We start from the raw sequence: 20,886 nt of genomic DNA, 5'->3' as shown, positions 1-20,886 counted from the left end.
ATAGTTGTGTAGCTCTAAATGTTTCCGCATGTATGTGCTTTTGAAAGGGGATGTGCAGAAAACGTAAATGTTTATTTAGTTTCACATTTTGTATATGTGGCTATTTCATAGATATCTAAATATTTCTTTTAGACTTTTTTATTTAATTTATGATCTAAACATATGGCAGATTTGTTAGTGATCATGTTGCTGCTTGTTTGAACTGCTTCATAACATGTAACGCATCAAGATATTATTTCTCAACATTATTATTAACATAATCGTTTCTGTCTTTGGTTTAAATTACTACACTGGTTCTTTCAGGCAGACATTCGTTTCCACTTCTTTCATGATTATCAGTGTTGAAACATTGCTCAGACTTCATCCCAATCCAGAAATATTGGCTGGAATGTGAAGTGTGTGTGAACGCATTGAAACAAAATCATGCCAGATCTACATGTTCTCTGAAATTAACGTAATATCAGTGTGAAAACCGTGATGAGAACAATATTTCATTTATTATATTCCTGTTTTTAATAAATGACATAGTTAAAAATACATGTAAGTGAATATGGCTATTGTGCAGAATGTCTTTTGCACATTCTGGGTAAATAGTCCGATGTTGTCGTAGCATGAATTTACTGTCTGAGAAAAGTAACATGGATAGTTGATCTGAATCACAGTTGTACAATAAATGTGGAGAAAGCTGAATATTGTGATGTTTGTGTGTTTGTTAACAAAAAGATGAAATCTAAATAAGTACTTTTATATGCACACAGGGAAGTAAAAGTACAGAGAAATAGTGAAATAAAATATAAACTAAAAAATGTTGAAAACATTTGCTATTGTAATAAAAATAGAACAAGTAGAAGTACTTTTAAAAGTGCTCGAGTAAAGTACTGTGGCTTAAGTGTTAGTGAATCACATAACACAAAGGTCATTTGTTTGAGCCCCAAGTAATACACTAAAATGCAAAAAACTTTGTTGCACAGGCATAAATAAATAAAAATATTAAAGCACGCTTCATAAACACTTTTTCCTTTCCAATAATACTGTGGCTGTCCTGAGATTGTAGACATGGATTATTGGAGTAACAGGATCCATAGCATCATCTCTGTTTCCCAGCATTCCAGTGGCTGCCCGATATGGGCACAGCTGATTAAAGGGGGGAGTCACTGAGAGCCAACAAGAAACCAGACACCTTCCCTTTCTGGCACACGCACACATGCACATATATTTCCAGCCACAAACTAACAACGCTTCCGAGGCCCCATTGCCCAGATCAAGCACGGGCAGATCCACCGCCCTGTGCCTCAAGAGATTCAAAAATCATATAAGAAAAGAGCAAGGAGAGACGGCACAGAGATATGAAGACGGTCAGAGCTGTTCAACAAATCCTAGTGGCTTTACATATTACCCTCTCAGTTTGGAAGTAAGTGTTGGGTCAGTGAGGGCACACAGCCATGTCTCTTCCGCTGGATATGCGCTCTTACCACAGGGACTCATTGGGGACTCTTGAGAAACAACTTATTTGTCCTATCTGTCTGGAAGTGTTCACAAAACCAGTGGTCATACTGCCCTGCCTCCACAACCTTTGTCGCAAATGTGCCAACGAGTTGTACCAGGTGTGTATGTGGCAGTTGTTTTGTTCTCAGATGAAGTTTGCTTATGTGCAGATGCAAAAACGTTTTAATAACGTCACATGTATAGGTCTTTCAATCAAAACCTCAATTGACATTTTAGGTCTTCATAAAAACACTATTCATGTGTTTGTGTGCACATGCCTCGAGGTGTCAGTCTTAAACTAATGGAATCTAAATCTGAATGGAGTTTTGAAACCTCATCATCGTTAATAACATGCCGTCCTTTCCGGAACACACTGGAAAGTGTAACTTTTATGAACCCAAGTTTACTTGCAAGCAAATAGAGTGTCGTGCATTTTAGGAAATTCTTGGACTGATGTATAAGCTCTGTATATGTCAAGTGGCTAATTTTTGCAAGGCAAAAACGTATTGGGAATATCCAGAGGCACCTAAAAATTGGAAGGTTTCATGGAAGAAGTACATGCGCAAGTCCAGATGCCCTGGACACTTGACCACACGAAGTTCACCTTCCAGAGTGAGTGCGATTCGACTTTTGCAGCTCAAGCTGGGAACACATTAATTCTGAACACGGTCTGTGCACCATTGGTGTATACATGGCATTTCAGTAAACAAATAATTCTCTTCGCTAGCTAGGGGACTGTTCTCAACGAGCCAGCTCTGATTCTCAATTCACACATAAGTGTGTAGGACTATTTTAGGACACCCATGAGATCCTGTCTCAGACTCTTCTCTTTGCAATCTCTGTTTAATGTTGCCTGTGCCTTGTCAACACTGTATAAAAAACCTAATTTTACAGAATAATTTTTACAGATTTTCCACGTAAAATGTCAGAAAAACTGAATTTTTACGTATTATTGAAATACGGTCAAAAACCGGAAAACCATGTCATTTTACAGGGAATTTTTTTATTTCACTTTATTTTACAGTTTATTTCTGGCGCCCCAGCTGCCAGAAAATTTCAGTTTTTTTAACAAGATTGTATTTTTTACAGTTAATTTTGAAATACAGTCAAAAACTGTAAAATTACAGAAAAAGACAGCAAATTTACAAGAAAAAGGGGGAAAACAATTTAATAAATATCCTTATATCCTGTAAATTTACAGGAAAAAAACGATTATTTTAAGGTATATTTCTGTCGCTCCAGCTAACAGAAAATTTCTGGGTTTTTTTACAGGATTTTGTTTTACAGTGAATCATATTGAAAGTGATTTTTAAATCAATCTAGTGGCCCCTGTGTAATATGTACAGTACCCTTACTTGTTTACAGAAGGGTCTGAGGGTAAACATGTTTCCAAACACGCAGGCTAAGAAACAGATGTATGCAACATATCAACCTTTAACCCGATTCAGAACCAAAAGCACCATATTCTGGGGAAGACAAAGCATTTCTTTAGAGAAAACAGAAAAGTACAAATGAGTTGGTGTTGACAGATCAAACAGTCATGCTGGTTATCAGGGTACATTTTATCCAACCTTTAGACTTCTTAATAGTAAACAGTGAACACACATTATAACAAATACAGTTTGAACAGCATGCTGAGTAAGATTTGTAGCCGTCTCTCTTAAAGGTTGGTGTTGGACGCTTCTGCTGCCCTTCCTGTCGCCATGAGGTCGTCCTGGACCGCCACGGAGTTTATGGACTGCAGCGCAATTTACTTGTGGAGAACATCATTGATGTTTACAAGCAGGAGTCTGCAAGGTGAGATCAGGAGAGCATTGTTTGTCAACCAAAAATGATAGAAATGCCTATTGTTGAATCCCTTTACCTTAAGAATATGATTATGGATAAGCCTATGAACAACAAATAAACTGGAGAGTCTGTAATTGGAAAAAGCACGTCTAATGTTGCTTGGAAGTTATCAACATCTAAATGAGGTTGTTGGTCGATTTGTCCTGTTTAAATAAAGTGTCTTGTTGTAAAACGTGTCTGCAGCTCCAAGCCACCACCGAAGCCTCTTGCACAGCTGACTTGTGAGGAACATGACGATGAGAAGCTTAATATTTATTGCATCACGTGTCAGGTGCCCACCTGCTCTCTCTGCAAGGTGTTTGGAGCACACAAGAACTGCCAAGTCACTCCTCTATCTGATGTCTATGAGCAACAGAAAGTAAGATCCTGAAGATATTTGTGACCCTGGACAACAAAACCAGTCTTATGGGTCAATTTTTCTCGAAATTGAGATTCATTGGTGTATGGTTTGTTAGGATAGGACAATATTTGGCCACAACTATTTGGATACAACTATTTCAATCTCAGGAATCTGAGGGCGCAAGAATATCAAAATATTGAGAAAATCGTTGTTCATCAGAGCCACTGTAGCAGGCTGAAGAAGAAACAGGTTTGTTTTAACGCTCTCTATTGGCTTACCACTGACGTTGTGGAGAGTAGACGAACCCAAAAGCTGAAATTCTAAGCTTTACATAGATACCAAAGCTTGAGCGTTGTTTGTAGGCGTGTTTACGGCCATTTTTCTAAGCAATTTTGCTGCATCCACGCACAAATATAACGTTTTGATATATTTACATTAGGAAATTTACAAAATATCTTCATGGAACATGATCTTTACTCAATATCTTAATGATTTTTGGCATAAATGAAAAATCTATCATTTTGACCCATACAATGTATTGTTGGCTATTACTAAAAATATACACGTGCTACTTAAGACTGGTTTTGTGGTCCAGGCTCACATTTGCATGGTCAAGTTTATCTTCGCATCTTTTACCATTTAGAGTAATCTTACATTAGTTTCAATTTTTTATTTTTGTAGACTGAACTCAATGATGGAGTTGCCGCCTTGGTTTCCACAAATGACCGTGTCCAAGCTTTTATTAATGAGCTGGAGGAAATCTGCAGGAACATAGAGGTTTGGGTGGACGTTTGTTGAAATAAAGAAATTACTTTTATATATATCATGTATATACAGTATATTAGGGCTGTCAAACGATTAATCGCGATTAATCGCATCCAGAATAAAAGTTTGTGTTTACATCATATATATCTGTGTACAGTGCATATTAATTTTGTATTTATAAACACAAAACATACACATACTTGTCTATATATTTAGGAAATATTTAAATGTATTAATTTATATTTACCAATAATTTAAATTCTAAATAAATGTTTATTAATTGTTATATTTTATATTTTTCTAAAATAAATGCATTTATGTGTATGTGTTCATAAATACAAAATTAATTAGCACAGTATACCGACATAAATTACGTAAACACAAACTTTTATTTTGGATGCGATTAATCGCGATTAGTCGTTTGACAGCCCTAACATATATGCGTTTGTCATTCAAATGTGAAGTATTGTTGGCTACGTTCCTCTAACAGGAGAACAGCAGGATCCAAAAGCAGATTCTATGTGAGAAGTTTGATTGCATGAGCGCTATTCTGGACGAACGTCGTAAGATCATGACTCAACAAATAACCTATGAGGAGGAGGAAAAGACTGGCTGGACCCAATCTTTAGTGCAGACATGCAGTAGCCATCTAGACACAAACTCAAAACTGGTACAGGCAGCACTTAATGCTATTGAAGAGCCAGAGATGGCATCTTTTGTGCAGGTACCACAAACTCTGTGACATTTTTTTTATTTATAAGTCTATTTTCTTATATTTAGTTTTTATATTTCTCTTTTTTTATTCATTTTTCTTTCTTCTAGACCTCAAAAGATCTAATTGAGAAGTAAGTGACTCAACATATTTAAGAAATGTTTCTTTAATATTTTTCTTTCTAAATTGTTCAGCATTTAAATGTAAAGCTTGTAAAACACTCATGGCTGCTTAAGTCTGTTAATTGTTGGCATGTGCATGATTGTGGAAGAAACATTGAACTAACATTCAACAGTATCTTTCATTTAATCTGAAGGGTTTGTAAAGCCTCTACTTACTTCACTCTGGAGACCCTGGAACCTGGATATGAGAATATGGACCACTACAAGGTGGATTTTAAAGAAGAGGAGCGAGCGCTCCATCAGCTAGATTTCATAATGTGTGAGCATCAGACACCCAGTTTCTTAGCTTTTCTGATCAATCAAAAATGCTGTTATTCTTATTAAGCCAGAATCTTTCAAGTTAATGCTGGTAACATTACAGTTGAAGAGGAAGTGGAGGAGACACCTGATGAACCAGAACCCGAGTGTGAACCTGCACCAGTGCCAACCCCAGAACCTGATCCTGAACCAGACCAGGATCTAAAATTAGAGGACTCGGACATGAGAAACCATAACCAAGAAACAACTGAGAATACATGGGAACAAGCAGACATCTGTTCAGATGTCAGAAAGGAGCATGTGTGTGAGAGGCATGGGTTTAGCACCCAGCAGGTACATTCATATCGCTTTACATATGCATCTGAAGTTTAAAAACATTCACGGTAAAAAAACATGTTATGTATACATTTTTCAACTGGCCATGACCATCATCAGCCACAATCTGCTGAACTGCTTAGCCAAGTCACCAGCATCATGGTCATCATTGCTATCACTTTCCATTCGTTGAGAACTCAGTTTCATTTTTATTCAGCATCACAGTTTGGTTAGGTCTTAGGTCATCTCCTGTAATATTTCTATTGAAATATCAGTGTTTGCGTATCTTCATTTCCACCTTTCCTCAGGCTGTCACCCTCATCCTTTACTTCCTGGGCTTTCTGGTCATCCTACAGCGAGTGTGGGGAAGCATTCAGTGTCTCATTTGTATATAGTGGCGGTGAGGAGGCACAGTCACCAGGTACCAGCCCAATCCTAATAATGCTGAACCAGTGTTTTGAACATCCTGCCATGTTTCTCAACTGATTCTTTGCTCAGCTTATCCTTTATTTCTTTTATTGTTTGGGAGTAACATAGATCATAACTAAACAATGACATCGTTCTAACTGGCACTCTGCTGTTTTACACTCGGCTTGTTTAACGTGAAAAGACAAACTTTAATTAGAATACTTGGGTACCTTAAGCTTAGCAAAAATTTACTGTAGAGCTTTTTGACCCATTTTAACTTAGTCTCCCCACATCAACAGAAAAACGATTTCGAGCAGCCAGACTTCTGGTGGCTCCAAGGTTTGTTTTTATTCATTCTTATAAAATCTCTGCTTACTTTGTGGTCATCTCTACCAAATCTCTCCAGACTGGCACACCTGTGAGCTCTGCTCTAGAAGGACAGCAGCCGCAGGCGGTCACCAGTGAGTCTATGCATCTCAGCTTCTCTTTCTCTGGCTCAACGCTCTCGCCAAAAGGAAGTGACCGCTCGGCTCAAAGCAGTGGGATATCTCCTCCGTTTCCTGATGCAAACCCTGTGTGATCCATTTTAATGAGGCGCATCTCAATTATGTCTAGTTTGTCTTCTATTGACTGGCAGTGTCAATGGCAATTCTACAGAACCATCGGTTGTTCCAAGATAATAAGATAATATAAGTCCAAGATAAGATCAGTACCCCCCCCCCCCCACCCCCTCTAGATTAGTAAACCATCCCAAATCTACATTTACTGGACCCTTCTTAGATATGGTTGTCATGAGATGGATGGCTAATGTAAAATCGAGTGTTTTACAGTAGTGTTGTATTAGATACATTATAGGCAACTTCAGAAGACGTAATGCTGATCCAGAAGAACTTTGTGTTTCAGTTTTTTCACACTGCACAACATTTTGAACAAAACACAACCAACAAAACATTAACAACCGAATCAAATGTTAAACAAATATCTTTAAGGTTTAAAATAAAAAATAAATACAAATGAAACGAGACACTTCTGGACCAGTGTTTACATTTTGCGAAGTGATCTATAAGACTCCAACAGTTTGATTCTTGGTAAGTTATGCTTTGTGAAAGAGAAGAGTTTTTGGCTAAATAAATAAATACAAACTAACGTTATCTTTTCTGTCTTAGTTTTTCTACTTCACTGTCATTTACAGATTTTACAGATGGTCATTAATGTTTCATTCGACATTCATCAGTTTCCTTTATATCAAAGTTATATATTTGATTTTTTAAATAAATCAAATCCTTAAATGTGCCTTAAAACTACTTGGTATATTTTTGCCAGTTTGTTTGCACATCCAGAATAAAACAAAGCCTGCACAATAAAAGCTGTGCTTAGTTTGGCCTATAACAGTTAAATGATTTATGAACGCAAGAGTCCATTTTTGTACTATTATGGCATGCTTTTGTCGTGTAAAATAAATGTAAAATGTATAAGCATTTTTTTTTTCATTTCTTTACTTTTGCCAGTTTTTTTATGGAATAACAATATTATGAGCAATACACGTAGTATATGTATAAGAAAACAAAGAAATAACAAAAACGTAAATAAAAATAAAAAGTTTGCTAGGGCGAATAAGCGAAGTACTATAAACACATGGAAATAGTTGCCTGTAGAAAATGACAAGCTTTAAAGTGATTCTTCACTTAAAAATTAAAATTCTGTCTTCATTTACTGACCTTCGAGTTGTTCCAAATCTGTATAAATTTCTTTGTTCTGATGAACACAGAGAAAGATATTTGGAAGAATGCTTATAACCAGACATATTTTGCCTCCATTGACTACCATATAAGGAAAAACTACGATGGTACTCAAAAGTGCCCCAGAACTGTTTGCTGTCCTACATTCTTCAAAATGTCTTTCTCCGTGTTCATCAGAACAAAGAAATGTGTTCAGATTTGGAACAACTCGAAGGTGAATAAATGATGAAAGAATTTTCATTTCTAAGTGAAGAATCATTTAAAGCATGGTTTTCCGTCAGAAATTTTACATGTATGGATATAGAACGTAAAATTGGACATTAAAATATTCAAAAATAATAATAAAATTAATCAAATACGTGTGAATTTGTTTGTCTTTCTGATTTACAAACAGACAGAGCCAATATAAAGATTTTTTATGATTCTTTAATATTATTGCGAAACGATAGCAAAGCTGTTAAGACATCTCGGCTACTGGAAAAAAATCTTAATGTTTTAGATGTATGACTGATGTGTTTTTTTGTTTTATTTTGTTTTGGTTATTTGCATTATACAAATTTGTACTATTACATATTGTAATTTACCCTATTGATGAATAATAATAAAAAAACAGACCGAGCCGATCGCTGTTAGGCGCACACTACACGTCATCCCAGCGCGCCGGAAGAAAACCCATCACCGAGCTGCCACAACCGCTGAACTGGGCAGTGATCGCTCGGGTTCTTCTGTTGGCTTGTCACAACGTATTGCGTTTGTGGATGTTTTGATCGAAGGCGCGTATCTAAGCATCTCTTACGTTTGTGCACAGCACATCAAACCGCGAAACTGTCAAGACGACGTTCTGAAGATTAAAAGCACACGTTTTTGACGACATGGATTCCGCGAATCAAGGTAAACAAAACAAGTGAACGGGACACATTGTCGCGTGGCTGGGATTGGCACACGTTCATTGCTTATTGCTTCCCCGTGTAATTTAAGTTAGTGTAATTGTAGTTACGCCTTTTATTTGTGGCTCTCCAGGCGCGTGGCCGATGATGGTGAATGGGAGCGCAGGGCAGCGTAGGCGATCGGGTTACTGCACTGAACCGAACCGCTAATGTACTGCGAAAAACAGGCTGAGTGCAGGTGTTTGTGTTGGATAAATTCAATTTACATCTTCCCACCATAGATGACACCCTTGCTTGGTGTTTGGTTCAGTTTTGGTGATTCGATTTAAAACCTCATGTACATTGTTTTGATAATTTTCTTTAATTTCAGGTCTCCAATAATATAATATAATATATTCCAATAATTACGGCCGTAAAATGAACAGCATGTGAGTGCACAAATACAAACGGGGCGTAAACTTGATGGTTGTTTATTATATGCAATGTTTGCATAGAACACATATGTTTTGGGTGTTGACTGGCTTTAACGTTAACATTGCATGTTACGTTAAAAGTAACTGACGCTGGGTGTTTATGTCCGTTTTTTTGTCACAGGTTGTGTTGAGGGTCATTGAAGGGTTAAGGGCTCGGCATAGTACGGGCGAATTGCGCTTTCGTTCTGCGTTTGGAGGTAAAACGAAGCTCGAAAACGTTGAGAGACGGTATAGTGTTTTCGAACAATCCAACAAATAGCCTCTGCTACGCCACATTAAAAAGCATTCATGCTGCTCAAATGTTATCGGTTTTTTATGTAGACCTTATCTGACCTCAGCTCAGCTAAATAAAATGACGCGTTATTTCCCACAGACCAGGCGGAGCTACATAACACACCCACCTATTACGTAATGGCCATGGACCAATGGTGGCTCGAGGGTGTTTACCGGCCAACACGAACTTTCCCGGAAAGTTGTTTGGTTTGCTGCGGCGAACTAGTGAAACGAATTGTCGTTCGGACCAGATTTTGTTCGAAATCAGGTCACAGATGGTCGTTTTTCGATTTCGAATGTAGTATGCCGAGCCCTTTATGGGGAAGGGTTCGCGTCGATTAGTCTGCACACTTTAAAACCTTTGATCATTCGTTTACACGTATAAATATTAAATGGTTCTGTTATTCATGTGTAATGCACTAAGCGCAAATAACAACAAATACAAAACAATCTTCTTAGAAATACTTGTCACAATAATGCTAAATTTACAATGCTTACATCACATGACAGCAGTTTGGAGTTATAGCTGCACTCAGTTACATTATGCCATTACTATTTTCCCTGCTTATAACACTCCTCTGTTGTCTGATATGATCAAAAAATAAGACCAAATTAGACCTATACAGTTTCAACAAATGAAACTTTCTAAATCACAACTAATAAGCTCTCCCTATTCTTCATAAACTTTTACTCATAGTAACTTTTAATCAAAGTCACTGAGTGCAGCTGTGACACCTCAGAGGAGACCTGGCCCTTCCGGCTGAGACTGGTTTCTCCCAAAGTTTTTTTTTCTCCATTTATTTGTCATTGGAGTTTGGGTACCTCGCCACAGGGCATTGTTGGCTTGCTTGCTCACCGGGAGACTGCATTTATTTAGATATTATTTACTAGAATGATCATGCTTGTTCTATAAACACAATGCACTGTGCTTTGTTTGACCTTTTCTGTGTTTTTCTTATTTTCTCCTGTAAAGCTGCTTTGGAACAATCCACATGGTGAAAAGCGCTACATAAATAAAATTGAATTGAATTGAAATAACAATATGTGAAAAAAACACGATTTGTATTCTAATGTAACTAGTGTTCAAGAGAGTCTGATATTAGTCCTGCTATTCCTTCCGGTGTTACCTACATGTAAATCAGGAACATCAATTATATGAGTTTCATGTGGGTTGTTTGTTGATGGTTACAATACAATTATGTAAATTGTAATCATTATGAGACCATTAATAATACTGTGTTCAAAAGAATCTTTGATCCTTTTCTTAAGATGAGAAAATAACCTTTTATGTAACCTTCAAATGTAACTTCAGCTACATTTTCTACAGTATGATCTACAGTAAATATAATAATCTGAGAAAACAAGATTTTTCCCAAAAAATAATAATAATAATAAAATGTGGCCTCTACAATATATATTTTTTGCTATTTATTTAGGTGCCCCAGGTGTCAAAAATAACACGTACCTCTAACTATCTCATCTCTCTCTCTTTCAAATGTATAGATATCAATTTGAACTCTCCACATAAAGGCCTGGGCTCTGACTCTCTCTCAGATGTGCCGGAGGAGAGAGGAGCTGTGGCTGTGAGTCCAGTGACTCTTCCTCCTGGATTAACAGAGGAGGAGGCAGAGGAACTGAGGTTGGAGCTCACCAAGGTGAACATCAAGAGCCACTGCACAGTATCGTCTTTTATCCTCTCCGATATCAAAATATAATCATCAGAACTTCATGTATTTATTTAGCTGCCTTTGCATTTACCTTTAATTCTTAAACAAAACGTGATGTTCTGATATCAGGTGGAGGAGGAGATGTACACCTTGCGTCAGGTGCTGTCAGCTAAAGAGCGTCACGCTGCTGAGTTGAAGCGCAAACTGGGTCTCAGCCCTCTGAGCGAGCTCAAACAGAACATCACGAAAAGCTGGCAGGACGTCCAGACCTCAAACGCGTAAGATGCCTTTTTACATTTCCCTCACGCTTATTCACACACGACTGAATAACACATTTTTGATCATTTAGAATAAAAATGTGTATTGAAGTAAATGGGCTAACGGGTTGAACTCTGTATGGTTTGACCTGTTAACCTCTGAGCTGTAAACAGACGTTATTAATAAAGCATGGACAGTATTTCTGTCCGAAACCTAACTAATCTACACCATTCCTCAGCATGCTTTCCTCCGGCTCACACACATTCCTCTCGCTTTATTTTGCTGGATGCTTATTTTGCATTCTCCTGTAGAACTGTACATTACCACATGACGCTTACACTTAGACAAAAAGTTTGCAAGTGCTTGTTCAGGCCGTGGAGGTTTCTATTGTTCTCTGTGTGTATTATAGACAGGCATCTAAGCTCTTGGTTGAAGGTCCTTCAGTATAATTGTTTTATCAGTTGAAAAATTGCAGTTCTCCTTTATGTGAGAGTTTTATGGTGACACAATCATAATAACATTTTGCTCACATAATTGTTTTGCTACAAGCTGTCGAGCTCAAAGCCACTTCTTTTTAAGCGTTTTAGACACAACTCTGCTGGGGTTTTTTGTGTACGTGGACAAACTGTAGTGGTTTAACATGTAGCATGTTTGCCAAATAAATAAACCGATCGATATTAGTTCTGATTTTGGAACTGACAGACACTGTGTGAATTGGCCACTTTTGTTAATCCGATAAATGTCTAATGCTTATCATATGTTGTCAACATGCATACAACAATGTATTCTATCATTTCTTTAAACCGTGAAGTTATTGATCTGTCATTCAGCAAATATAATTATTAAGGGGCTGTGTCCACCGAGGCGCATTTACGCGGCTGAAGATGGCAGGAGCTCGGCTGAAAACGCCCGCTGCAAGTGCAGCGTTCTGCCCAAAGTTAAGCATTTTTCAACTCTGGGCGCCCAGTCGAACGCCGGCGCTGATCGTGGGAAAAACGCATAGCACCAGCGCTGAGCGGAAAAAAAACGTCAACTGATGGCTTTTTTTTAAAAGCACAGCGTTAGCGCTGAAACCAACACACGCCGGCCGCAGCCGTAAACGCTTCGGTGGACACACGGCTTATGAAGATAGAATAGAAGAAACATCAGTCTTTCTCTTCAAGAAGTTCATATCAGGCAGCACATAACCAACCATCTGTGTTGTAGCTATGTAGTGATGGCAGAGAAACTGGGCCGGTGGAATGAGAAGGTTACAGGGTGCCAGTTTATGACCACACGGGAACGTTGCTGTGAACGCTTGAATTCTTCTCAACTATACTCGACTCAAATGGGCGGAGCATTGAAACACCTGAATCCAGAAACCAGTCTGTGTTAGCTCGCTGTCAACATGATGTGTTTCAGAAGAGAACAATAGCCCTGGTCACCATAAATGGGAATTGATCTGCTCTCCTATATTGTAAGATTGACTCTAACCTATAGGATCGACTTTCTGGTTTGCCAGAAGTTAATTCTCCACTTTGCGACTGACTAAAATCGAACCGTATTAAAGGAAAGAGGCAGTAAAATCGCCACACAAGCCAGAGCAAATGTTTTGTTTCTCTTTTCAGTTGAAGTGGGCATTTGAAAGGCCGAGTCGTGTTTTGCATATTTTTGACTCGGTTTTGTTTGTTCTTTCTTTCTGGAACGGTCAGTCTGTTTGTCCACCTCTGCAAATTTCTGAAGCACACAGGGTCAAGCATATAGCTTCTTTGCTTTTTAAACTGATATTGCATTCACGTCATGTCTGAACTACATTATAACAGCTAATACAATTTAACAAAGCTTTACTTTTGTGATGGCCCTGTTATAGATACAGACTGTAGTATCACGGGTGTGAGAAATCTCACTTCCCTCTTTACGAGTCGCACACACACACTCGGTGAGTTAGAATCAAACAGATAGACAGACGTGTCCACAGAGCACACATATTTGCGCGTGTCATGTTCAGATAAATGAACGCGATGTGACCAGTCGACTATGATGCAGTGATTTCGTCGAGACACTAGATTGTTGTTTTGTGCACTTGCTGTTGTTATAAATAATACATCAGAATTTACTTTGCAGAATCCTCTGTGCTTTCCTGCTCTTTACAGTATCTACCCAGCAGCAAGATGTTTTTTTGCTGTCTGTGATGTTTTGTGCTTGAAGGCATAAATGCACTGACATCACAGGGCGTCTCAACCAAAATTCCTGAGTTTGTGTCTGAGAATGCTGTTAAAACTAATGTTTTACCATTTTGCTCGCTGTCCAATCAAGCAGTGCTTGTGAGGCTGTGTTCCATAACAGCGTTTTTTTTTTTATCATGCGTGTATATGGTGTTGATGTGTGAGTGGAGATTTGAATGTGTCACCTTGTTCGTTTATAGATATCTTTCAGCTTCCTCTACTCTGGATGACATTGCCAACTCTGAAGTGTGAGTTTCTCCATCCCTTAAGTTTTTCCTTGTTTATTTACTTTGCCTCCTTATTTTGAAATGTAAAGGGTTTCTTTATGGTGGCTTACTATGTTTTGGGCTTTGTGGAAGATGGGTAGAGTTCTAGACATGCCGACAGGGATATTACAGCTTCTGTCTTATGTTGCTTTGTAAGAAGTGTGAATTGCTGTTGCTGGAGATGGTTTCATGGATATTAGTACCTTCATTGTAGATGTATAAAAAACAGCCCATTTCATTGCAGTAAAACTTAAAGTCCCAGTGAAATAAAAAATTACATTGCCTATTTTTTCATGGAATATTGCAGCGTTTATTGTAAATAGTGTATCAATGTGGGTCATTTTCTTTTTAAAAATCATGTGCCCTCATAATCTTTAGTTAAAATCTGAAAATGCACTTCCGTCCTGTAATGACTATACATCTTAGACAACGTATGTTAGATGGCTTGGGAGGAGCAACTATTAACTCCTCCCCTTCAACTGTCAGTCTGCTGCCAGTTCCATTTCAAAATGCAACGGCTGTTTTATACATCCAATCAAATCGCAGAGAAAGACGAAAGCCACGCCCACTATTTTTCTCATCAAAATTCCATTTCACTCTGAATGTGTCAAAATACAGAAGTAAAAACGATCGCAACTTCCGGTTCACAGGGACTTTAAGCGATTAATTGGGCTCACCAGGCTTTTGCGTTTCAGCTTCGGTTGACTAACCCCTTATAGAGCAGCCATAAAGGATCTTTAAAGACGTTATTATTAAGTTCACTTGATGTGTTTTTTTATTTTTCCACTTTCTCTTCTCTCTGCTCTCTTCCTATTGCAGGTATAAAAAGACTCAGGAAACATTGTCACAGGCTGGACAGAAGACCTCCGCCGCCTTCTCCACCGTGGGCACAGCTATTAGCAGGAAACTGGGTGACATGAGGTAACGCACGTGTCATAATGCCAGAGCCCTGTTCTTCCTGTTTTTCTCACAAACTCTTATTCCTGTCGCTAAATTACAGTATTGATGATTTCGATACGTTCTTAGGTTTTAACCAGCTTGCTTATATTAACCAGCTTGTCTGTTTTTATTTTCTTTTTCTGGCTAGCTTGAATAAGGATTGATCTTAACCTATTTTAACCTTGATCCACTCCATTTTCATGGCTGTCTGTTTATGGTTGTCCACAGTTCATCTATTAATCTTAACCTGGGTAACCTTAATGCTGTGCAGGGACAACCTTTGACTGTTGTACTTCCCATATGATAACAGAATTTACGTGTTCTTCTCACTTGTGACTCCTGTTACTGTCTCGACCATTATTTGCTCTTGTTTATTTAACTTTCTTCCCCACCTCTAACACAAACACAAGACAGACGTGAAGTGAAGAAGTGAATATCACTATTATGGAGGACTGTTTTGCCTTTTATCTTGGTCACTTGCTGCATTTTTTTTGACCGAATGTGGTCATGAAAAAGCCAGGAAGTGGTTTATTCCCAGCCCAGTGTAGATGCATATGGTTGTTCAAGCCACATATGTAAATTTTTACCACTCCTAAATTGAACAGCATATGCATACACGCCATTTTTGCAGAGGTCAAGAAATTCACATTATGATCTGTTTTGAAAAGACAAATTTTGGTGGCCAAGCATCAAGATGCATGATGTGACTAAATGTAAATAGGATATAAATGTGTTCGCAGTTGATCTTTTCATATTTGGGTCATCCTCAGTTTTCTGATACAGTATGCCGGCGGCTTATATTCACCATCAGAAAACTGATCCATGATTACAGAGAAAAACTAAACGATTCATTTAACAAATCTAAATTCACTAACATAAGTAAAAACGTCACGTATTAAATTGACCTTACTTTACACTCTGCAGTCCTTTGTATTGGTGTAAATAATACATTTTATTTTTCCTGCTTGCCTCAATACTGCTTGATGCCTAACGCCCAACCCGATTTTGGTTTTGTCTTCCCTTTTTCTTTTTAATTGCTGCCTTTTTGGTCTACAGAGCTCTTCCTTTCTCTAACTCCTTTGGGTAAGACTATTTATAAAAGAACATAATCAATGCATGAAGAATCCTGCTATCATGAGTACTTAATATGTAGAGCTTTAATGCCTAGACCACATACATTAGAAGGTTGTTTTTTAATTACAGTTTGGTTATTTATTCATTTTCAAGTTATTTTACCCTAAAACCTCTGCATATTTTGATTCCTACTTGCTTTTACCTGATCATGTGTTTACAATGTCAAATCTGTGATTTTAAAATGAAAAAAGGAGCAACTTTAAACCACATGATGTGCTGTAAATATCTCGGGCGCATTAGTTTGTGTCCGGTATAACCTAATCTGTGCTTGATGTGCTGTCCTGCTCGCCCGCTAACACTTGCACCTCTTTCCTTTTAATGCTCTCGAAGTAGCAACTACTCCATTCGCCATTCAATAAGTATGCCGGCTATGAGGTACAGTATTAGGGTAGACCACTCCCCTTTATATCATCTCAACTCTCAAACTGTTTCTTAATCCTTTAAATATTGGGCAGTTGTTGGTATTAACATTTTTCTCTAAATCTAAATAAATCATTTATGTGAACTGCTGCATTAAATATACTTGCATCCTTCTGAGTTAAAGGGACTTTGTTGTCCGTCAGGTAAAATTTTGGGCGCACTTGTTTATGTCTAATAAACTGCAATGTTTTGTTTCACAGGAACTCGCCAACTTTCAAGTCTTTTGAGGATAGAGTGGAAAACCTCAAGGTAAAGTTTTACTCCGGAGTTCTCAAACTGTATCTAGATTTCATCGCTGATCGTTCCTTGAATTTTTTTCTGCGTGTCTGTATTCGCAGTATAAAGTGGTTGGAGGGAACGCCAACGGTGAAAGCGCCCACTCTCCGAATGACTCGAACCCAGTCCAGGACAACGCTCCGTTCTGAGAGCCCACCCTCTTAAACACTCATCTCATTACTTTATGAATCCTGAATACACACATGCTTCAGTTATCCCAGAACTCACCCTTTCTCTCTGAATTCTGTTATCCCCCTCTTTCTGACTCCTTCGATACCCCTCCATCTAATGCTAGCATGTGCTTGTGTCATCTCGCCATTAAAACACCGTGCAGCAGATTCTGTGACACGAAATCATCACAGGTTGCACAAAAAGAAGAAAAATGGTCAATCATTTTGTATTAGAAACTATTTTACACTGCTTTGCATAATGTTTTTACATAACTTTTATCTGTATATGAATATAAAGGAATATAAATGACTATATTTAAGCAGTACTGCCAAGCAGCATTCATCAGATGGCAGAGGGGTTAAAAACATGAAATATGAAAGATTCAAATCTGTGGGGGGAGGAAATCTGACAAATAAAAAGCAACGTGCTGCAGGTTTCTATGCTGCTGAGCATCCATGGAGTTATTTTTTACTCTCCGCACAACATGAAGCGATGCTTTGCTGTACACTTGGTGAATGTCTGACCTCTCGGTCGGCCATACACTCTGTATTCTCACTCTAGATTGGCTTTATCTTTGTTTCTTTTTGGTATTTCTTGTTGTTCAGTTGAATATTTGCATTGATGGCTTTGTTTTATTTATGCTACATTTAAGTCAGAAGTTGGTTTTGTTTGCTTTTGTGCCATGTTGTGTACAGTATGCCAGTTAGCAGGTGTCATAGACCTTTTGCTGTCTCTCTCAAACAAACTAACACAACTCAAGTTTCACTTTTTCAATTACAAAAAATAAAAATATATATATGTATCTTAATCTCATGTGCACTAACCCGAAATGTTTAACACCAGGAAAGGCCTGCTGTGTCAACTCCTTGTTGTTAGCAGCATTTGTTTATTTTTCAGACAGAGGTAAACATTAGTGTAGTCTTGTATGGTAGCACGGTCACTTTTTACCTAGAAAGATATTGGAAAAGATTTCACTTGGCGTATGTAGTCCAATTTTTTGTTTTTGCCTTTTATATCCTTTATCGTTGTCTTGAGTTGTGTGTCAAAGGTTGCTCTTGGTTCAGTATCATACACAATAATGATTATTTGCTAGATTTGATGAGATGTAAGAGATTTGACTGATTTACATTTGACTGCCAATGTTATGGCTGCTATGACTTTCTATTGGAATTCATTTGTTATGCCATAAAATGTAAAGCCTGTAGTTCCGCCAACATTGAAAAGATAAGGTAACACATGAGAGAAAGGAGTGTATGCATAAATCATGGAGGAGGTTGTGGTCTTGGGGATAAGCACCATATAGCTTTAAGTTAGGGACCTTACCTAGCTGTTATTAATGGAAAGCTTTGATTTTGTTCTTTTAAAACAGCAGTGGTGTGATCGTTATTGTTTTATTTTTCAGTTGTTTGTATCAATAAAGCATTCCTTAAAATTGTGTGTTGTCTCTCGTTTGCTTGAATTTTGAATGGCACTGACGTAAATGTGCCAGTAGGTGACAGTAAAACACAACTGAGGGGGTGAGGTTGAAAGAGCCACGCGCTCCTGTAACGTACATGCATTGAGAGTATGAACTTATAATATTAAGAATAACGACTTATACTAACGACTAATAATGTAGATACAGTTTAAGCAAACAGTTACCTCATCCGAGATTTTTCTTACGTTTTTGTTTTAGTAATGTTTAAAAAATTATTCAATTATTAAACCCTCTATGTGAAATTTGTTAATATCTTATGTAAATATAGTTTAGTAGATATGTTGATTTTTTTATAAACTACTATTTTTCTACTTGGTGTGAAAATAAGGGAAAAACACGCGTTCCCTGACCGGGAATCGAACCCGGGCCGCGGCGGTGAGAGCGCCGAATCCTAACCACTAGACCACCAGGGATCTGTAATTGTGTTGCATGTCCTTTCGTACACATCATTATACATTATAAGCATTAATGGTTATACTTTAATATGGAATAATGGCATTTTGTGGTGTAATGTGGCTAAAAAGATGAATATATATACCCACCCTTACCTCGATCTCGCTGGTTTCATCTGGTTCCACACTTTTATATAGAAAAACAGAGACCACGCCCCGTTTCTCCTCCGCCTGCCGTTGACGTCACCTCTCTTTATAAATAACAGCGAACAGCTTGATTTTATAAGATAGCAGCATTGCGGTACATTCTTCTGGGCGTGGAAGGTCTTCTCCATCCAAACCTTTACAAATGGGTCCCGTCGCCTAGCGTTTTCTTCCCAACGCCTCCGACTGGATATAACGGCGCTCTTATTAACGTACATCAGCACGAGCGGAGAAGGTTCGTTGAAACAAACGCCAAAGTCGTGTGGTCGTGTTTAACAATAGACAAGCATTACGGGTGGGCGATTGTTATTGCATGGGCTCTAGCAGCCGTCAGTGTTTACCGCAAACTGCGTGTGGTTTATCACAAGATGTCAAGTAACGTTCTCTTGATGTTGTGCTTTGCCATGCGCGCGTGCGTGTTGTCGCGTAGCCTGTAGTACCAGTCGTTCCTTGTGTGATTGCATGAACATCCCTTTGCAGCTCTCGGTTGTTTATGTTTACAGTAATGTAACCCAAACCGTTTATTAGAACAGTTGGTTGATTTATTCAGTATTTCATATCTGACCATCTGTCGTCATACAGGGTTTCCATCTGTTTACCGAAGTTTGTAAAATGGCAGCCATCCCAGCTAGTGGTTCTCTTGTAGCCACTCACGACTACTACCGAAGTAAGTAGCCTTCAAGCATGTACTTGTCATCTTAACTTCATATGGATATACCCACTATTGGTAGTTAATGTAATGCTGAGCATGCGCCTTATAAGACTGTCCCTTCGCAGGGCGCATCGGCTCTACATCAAGTAGCAGCTCATGTGGCAGTTCAGAGTATAGTGGGGAGGTTATTCCACATCATCCGGGTGAGTAATGCTTTACTTCATTCATTCTTGATATCTACACCCACAGCGCAGCTCTATTGGAGTGAGTAATTCGCTCTTGAGGAAGTTGCCTAATTGAATTCAGAATAGCATTAGAACTAGTGTTAGTCATCTGGCAGGACTCAGATTGGCCTGTTTGATTGCATTACCTGACCACAAGACATACTGTACACATCAGCCTTTTTTAGAGATACTGTTACCCGTCAACATCACTTTAGTGATTGCGTTAATGCTTACATCATTGTACACTAAATCCATTAGAAGATTAGGTTAGTTTAGCAAGGACCGCTGCTTTCTTTGTTCTGACTCCTTTAATTGTTCCTTAGGTCTCCCCAAACAGGATTCTGGTCATTGGTGGTCCAGTTTCTTCTTTGGGAAACAGAACCAGCCTGGTATGGGAACTCTTGCTGAAGAGGCTCAGCAGAAGTGAGTCAAAAATCTTGAGGTCTTTGCAACATGTTGGCGATGTGAGTTTTAAGATCTGTGTATTTAACAATTAAAAATTGAAATTCTCTCTTCAGGTCAGGTGTGGTTAGCGTGACCAATGGGCAGGTGACATGTATTGCCCGGGAGATGGTGATGAGACAGGCGAGTGAAAGTAGTGATGGAGGCAAGTCGGAGGCAGGAAATTCTCCCCGTTCCTAAATCTGAGACCAGCTCAGGACCCGCAACGCTAGGGGACGGAAACGGCTCCCCGTTTTTTATTTTTGTTTTTTTACGCTTCCCATCCATATAATGAGCTGTTTTAGTACTTTGTTTTGTTTTTGTATTCATCGTTTTATATATGACAAAAAGGAAAAGCTTTTGTACATTTTTACACATCTGTAACACTGGTGCAGTTAAATGTTTTTGTTACTTGTTGCCATTGTATTATCCTGTGTTTTTAGCACAATAAATGGTCTTAAACAGCGCGTTGTCTA

The 20,886-nt window shown here is 38.3% G+C and overlaps 3 protein-coding genes and 1 non-coding gene across 9 annotated transcripts; 3 read left to right on the top strand and 1 right to left on the bottom strand.

Annotated features, from left to right (window-relative positions):
* The first annotated feature begins 1,054 nt into the window (after positions 1 to 1,054).
* On the top strand, positions 1,055 to 7,534 carry trim101 (tripartite motif containing 101). Its single transcript, XM_057363161.1, has 10 exons — positions 1,055 to 1,604; positions 3,137 to 3,282; positions 3,517 to 3,691; positions 4,355 to 4,450; positions 4,929 to 5,162; positions 5,261 to 5,283; positions 5,467 to 5,591; positions 5,694 to 5,923; positions 6,214 to 6,326; positions 6,720 to 7,534. Exons 1-9 carry the CDS (start codon positions 1,443 to 1,445, stop codon positions 6,298 to 6,300), a joined length of 1,278 nt encoding a protein of 425 aa, XP_057219144.1. The 5' UTR covers positions 1,055 to 1,442; the 3' UTR covers positions 6,301 to 6,326; positions 6,720 to 7,534.
* Positions 7,535 to 8,698: 1,164 nt separating this feature from the next.
* tpd52l2b (tpd52 like 2b) lies at positions 8,699 to 18,457 on the top strand. Of its 6 annotated transcripts, none has more exons than XM_057363188.1 (9): positions 8,699 to 8,943; positions 11,189 to 11,340; positions 11,482 to 11,630; positions 14,015 to 14,062; positions 14,900 to 15,001; positions 16,076 to 16,102; positions 16,487 to 16,528; positions 16,774 to 16,822; positions 16,912 to 18,457. In XM_057363188.1, exons 1-9 carry the CDS (start codon positions 8,925 to 8,927, stop codon positions 16,996 to 16,998), a joined length of 675 nt encoding a protein of 224 aa, XP_057219171.1. In that variant the 5' UTR covers positions 8,699 to 8,924; the 3' UTR covers positions 16,999 to 18,457. The 6 variants fall into 6 exon arrangements, with proteins under 6 accessions (XP_057219171.1, XP_057219169.1, XP_057219173.1 ...); XM_057363186.1 differs by having other exon boundaries at positions 16,484 to 16,528; XM_057363190.1 differs by lacking the exon at positions 14,015 to 14,062 and having other exon boundaries at positions 8,700 to 8,943.
* Positions 18,458 to 18,838: 381 nt separating this feature from the next.
* On the bottom strand, positions 18,839 to 18,910 carry trnae-cuc (transfer RNA glutamic acid (anticodon CUC)). The gene has a single exon. It is a non-coding gene; the product is annotated as a tRNA-Glu (tRNA).
* A 278-nt stretch (positions 18,911 to 19,188) lies between these two features.
* Positions 19,189 to 20,877, top strand: ppdpfb (pancreatic progenitor cell differentiation and proliferation factor b). Its single transcript, XM_057363196.1, has 5 exons — positions 19,189 to 19,328; positions 19,676 to 19,760; positions 19,871 to 19,948; positions 20,293 to 20,392; positions 20,488 to 20,877. The coding sequence occupies exons 2-5, from the start codon at positions 19,706 to 19,708 to the stop codon at positions 20,609 to 20,611; spliced, it is 357 nt and encodes a 118-aa protein (XP_057219179.1). The 5' UTR covers positions 19,189 to 19,328; positions 19,676 to 19,705; the 3' UTR covers positions 20,612 to 20,877.
* Positions 20,878 to 20,886: the final 9 nt, after the last annotated feature.

Source organism: Triplophysa rosa, linkage group LG21 (genome assembly GCF_024868665.1).
Source record: "Triplophysa rosa linkage group LG21, Trosa_1v2, whole genome shotgun sequence".
NCBI lineage: Eukaryota > Metazoa > Chordata > Actinopteri > Cypriniformes > Nemacheilidae > Triplophysa > Triplophysa rosa.
Note: the sequence above shows the minus strand (reverse complement) of the source record. Positions and strands in the feature narration are given on the sequence as shown.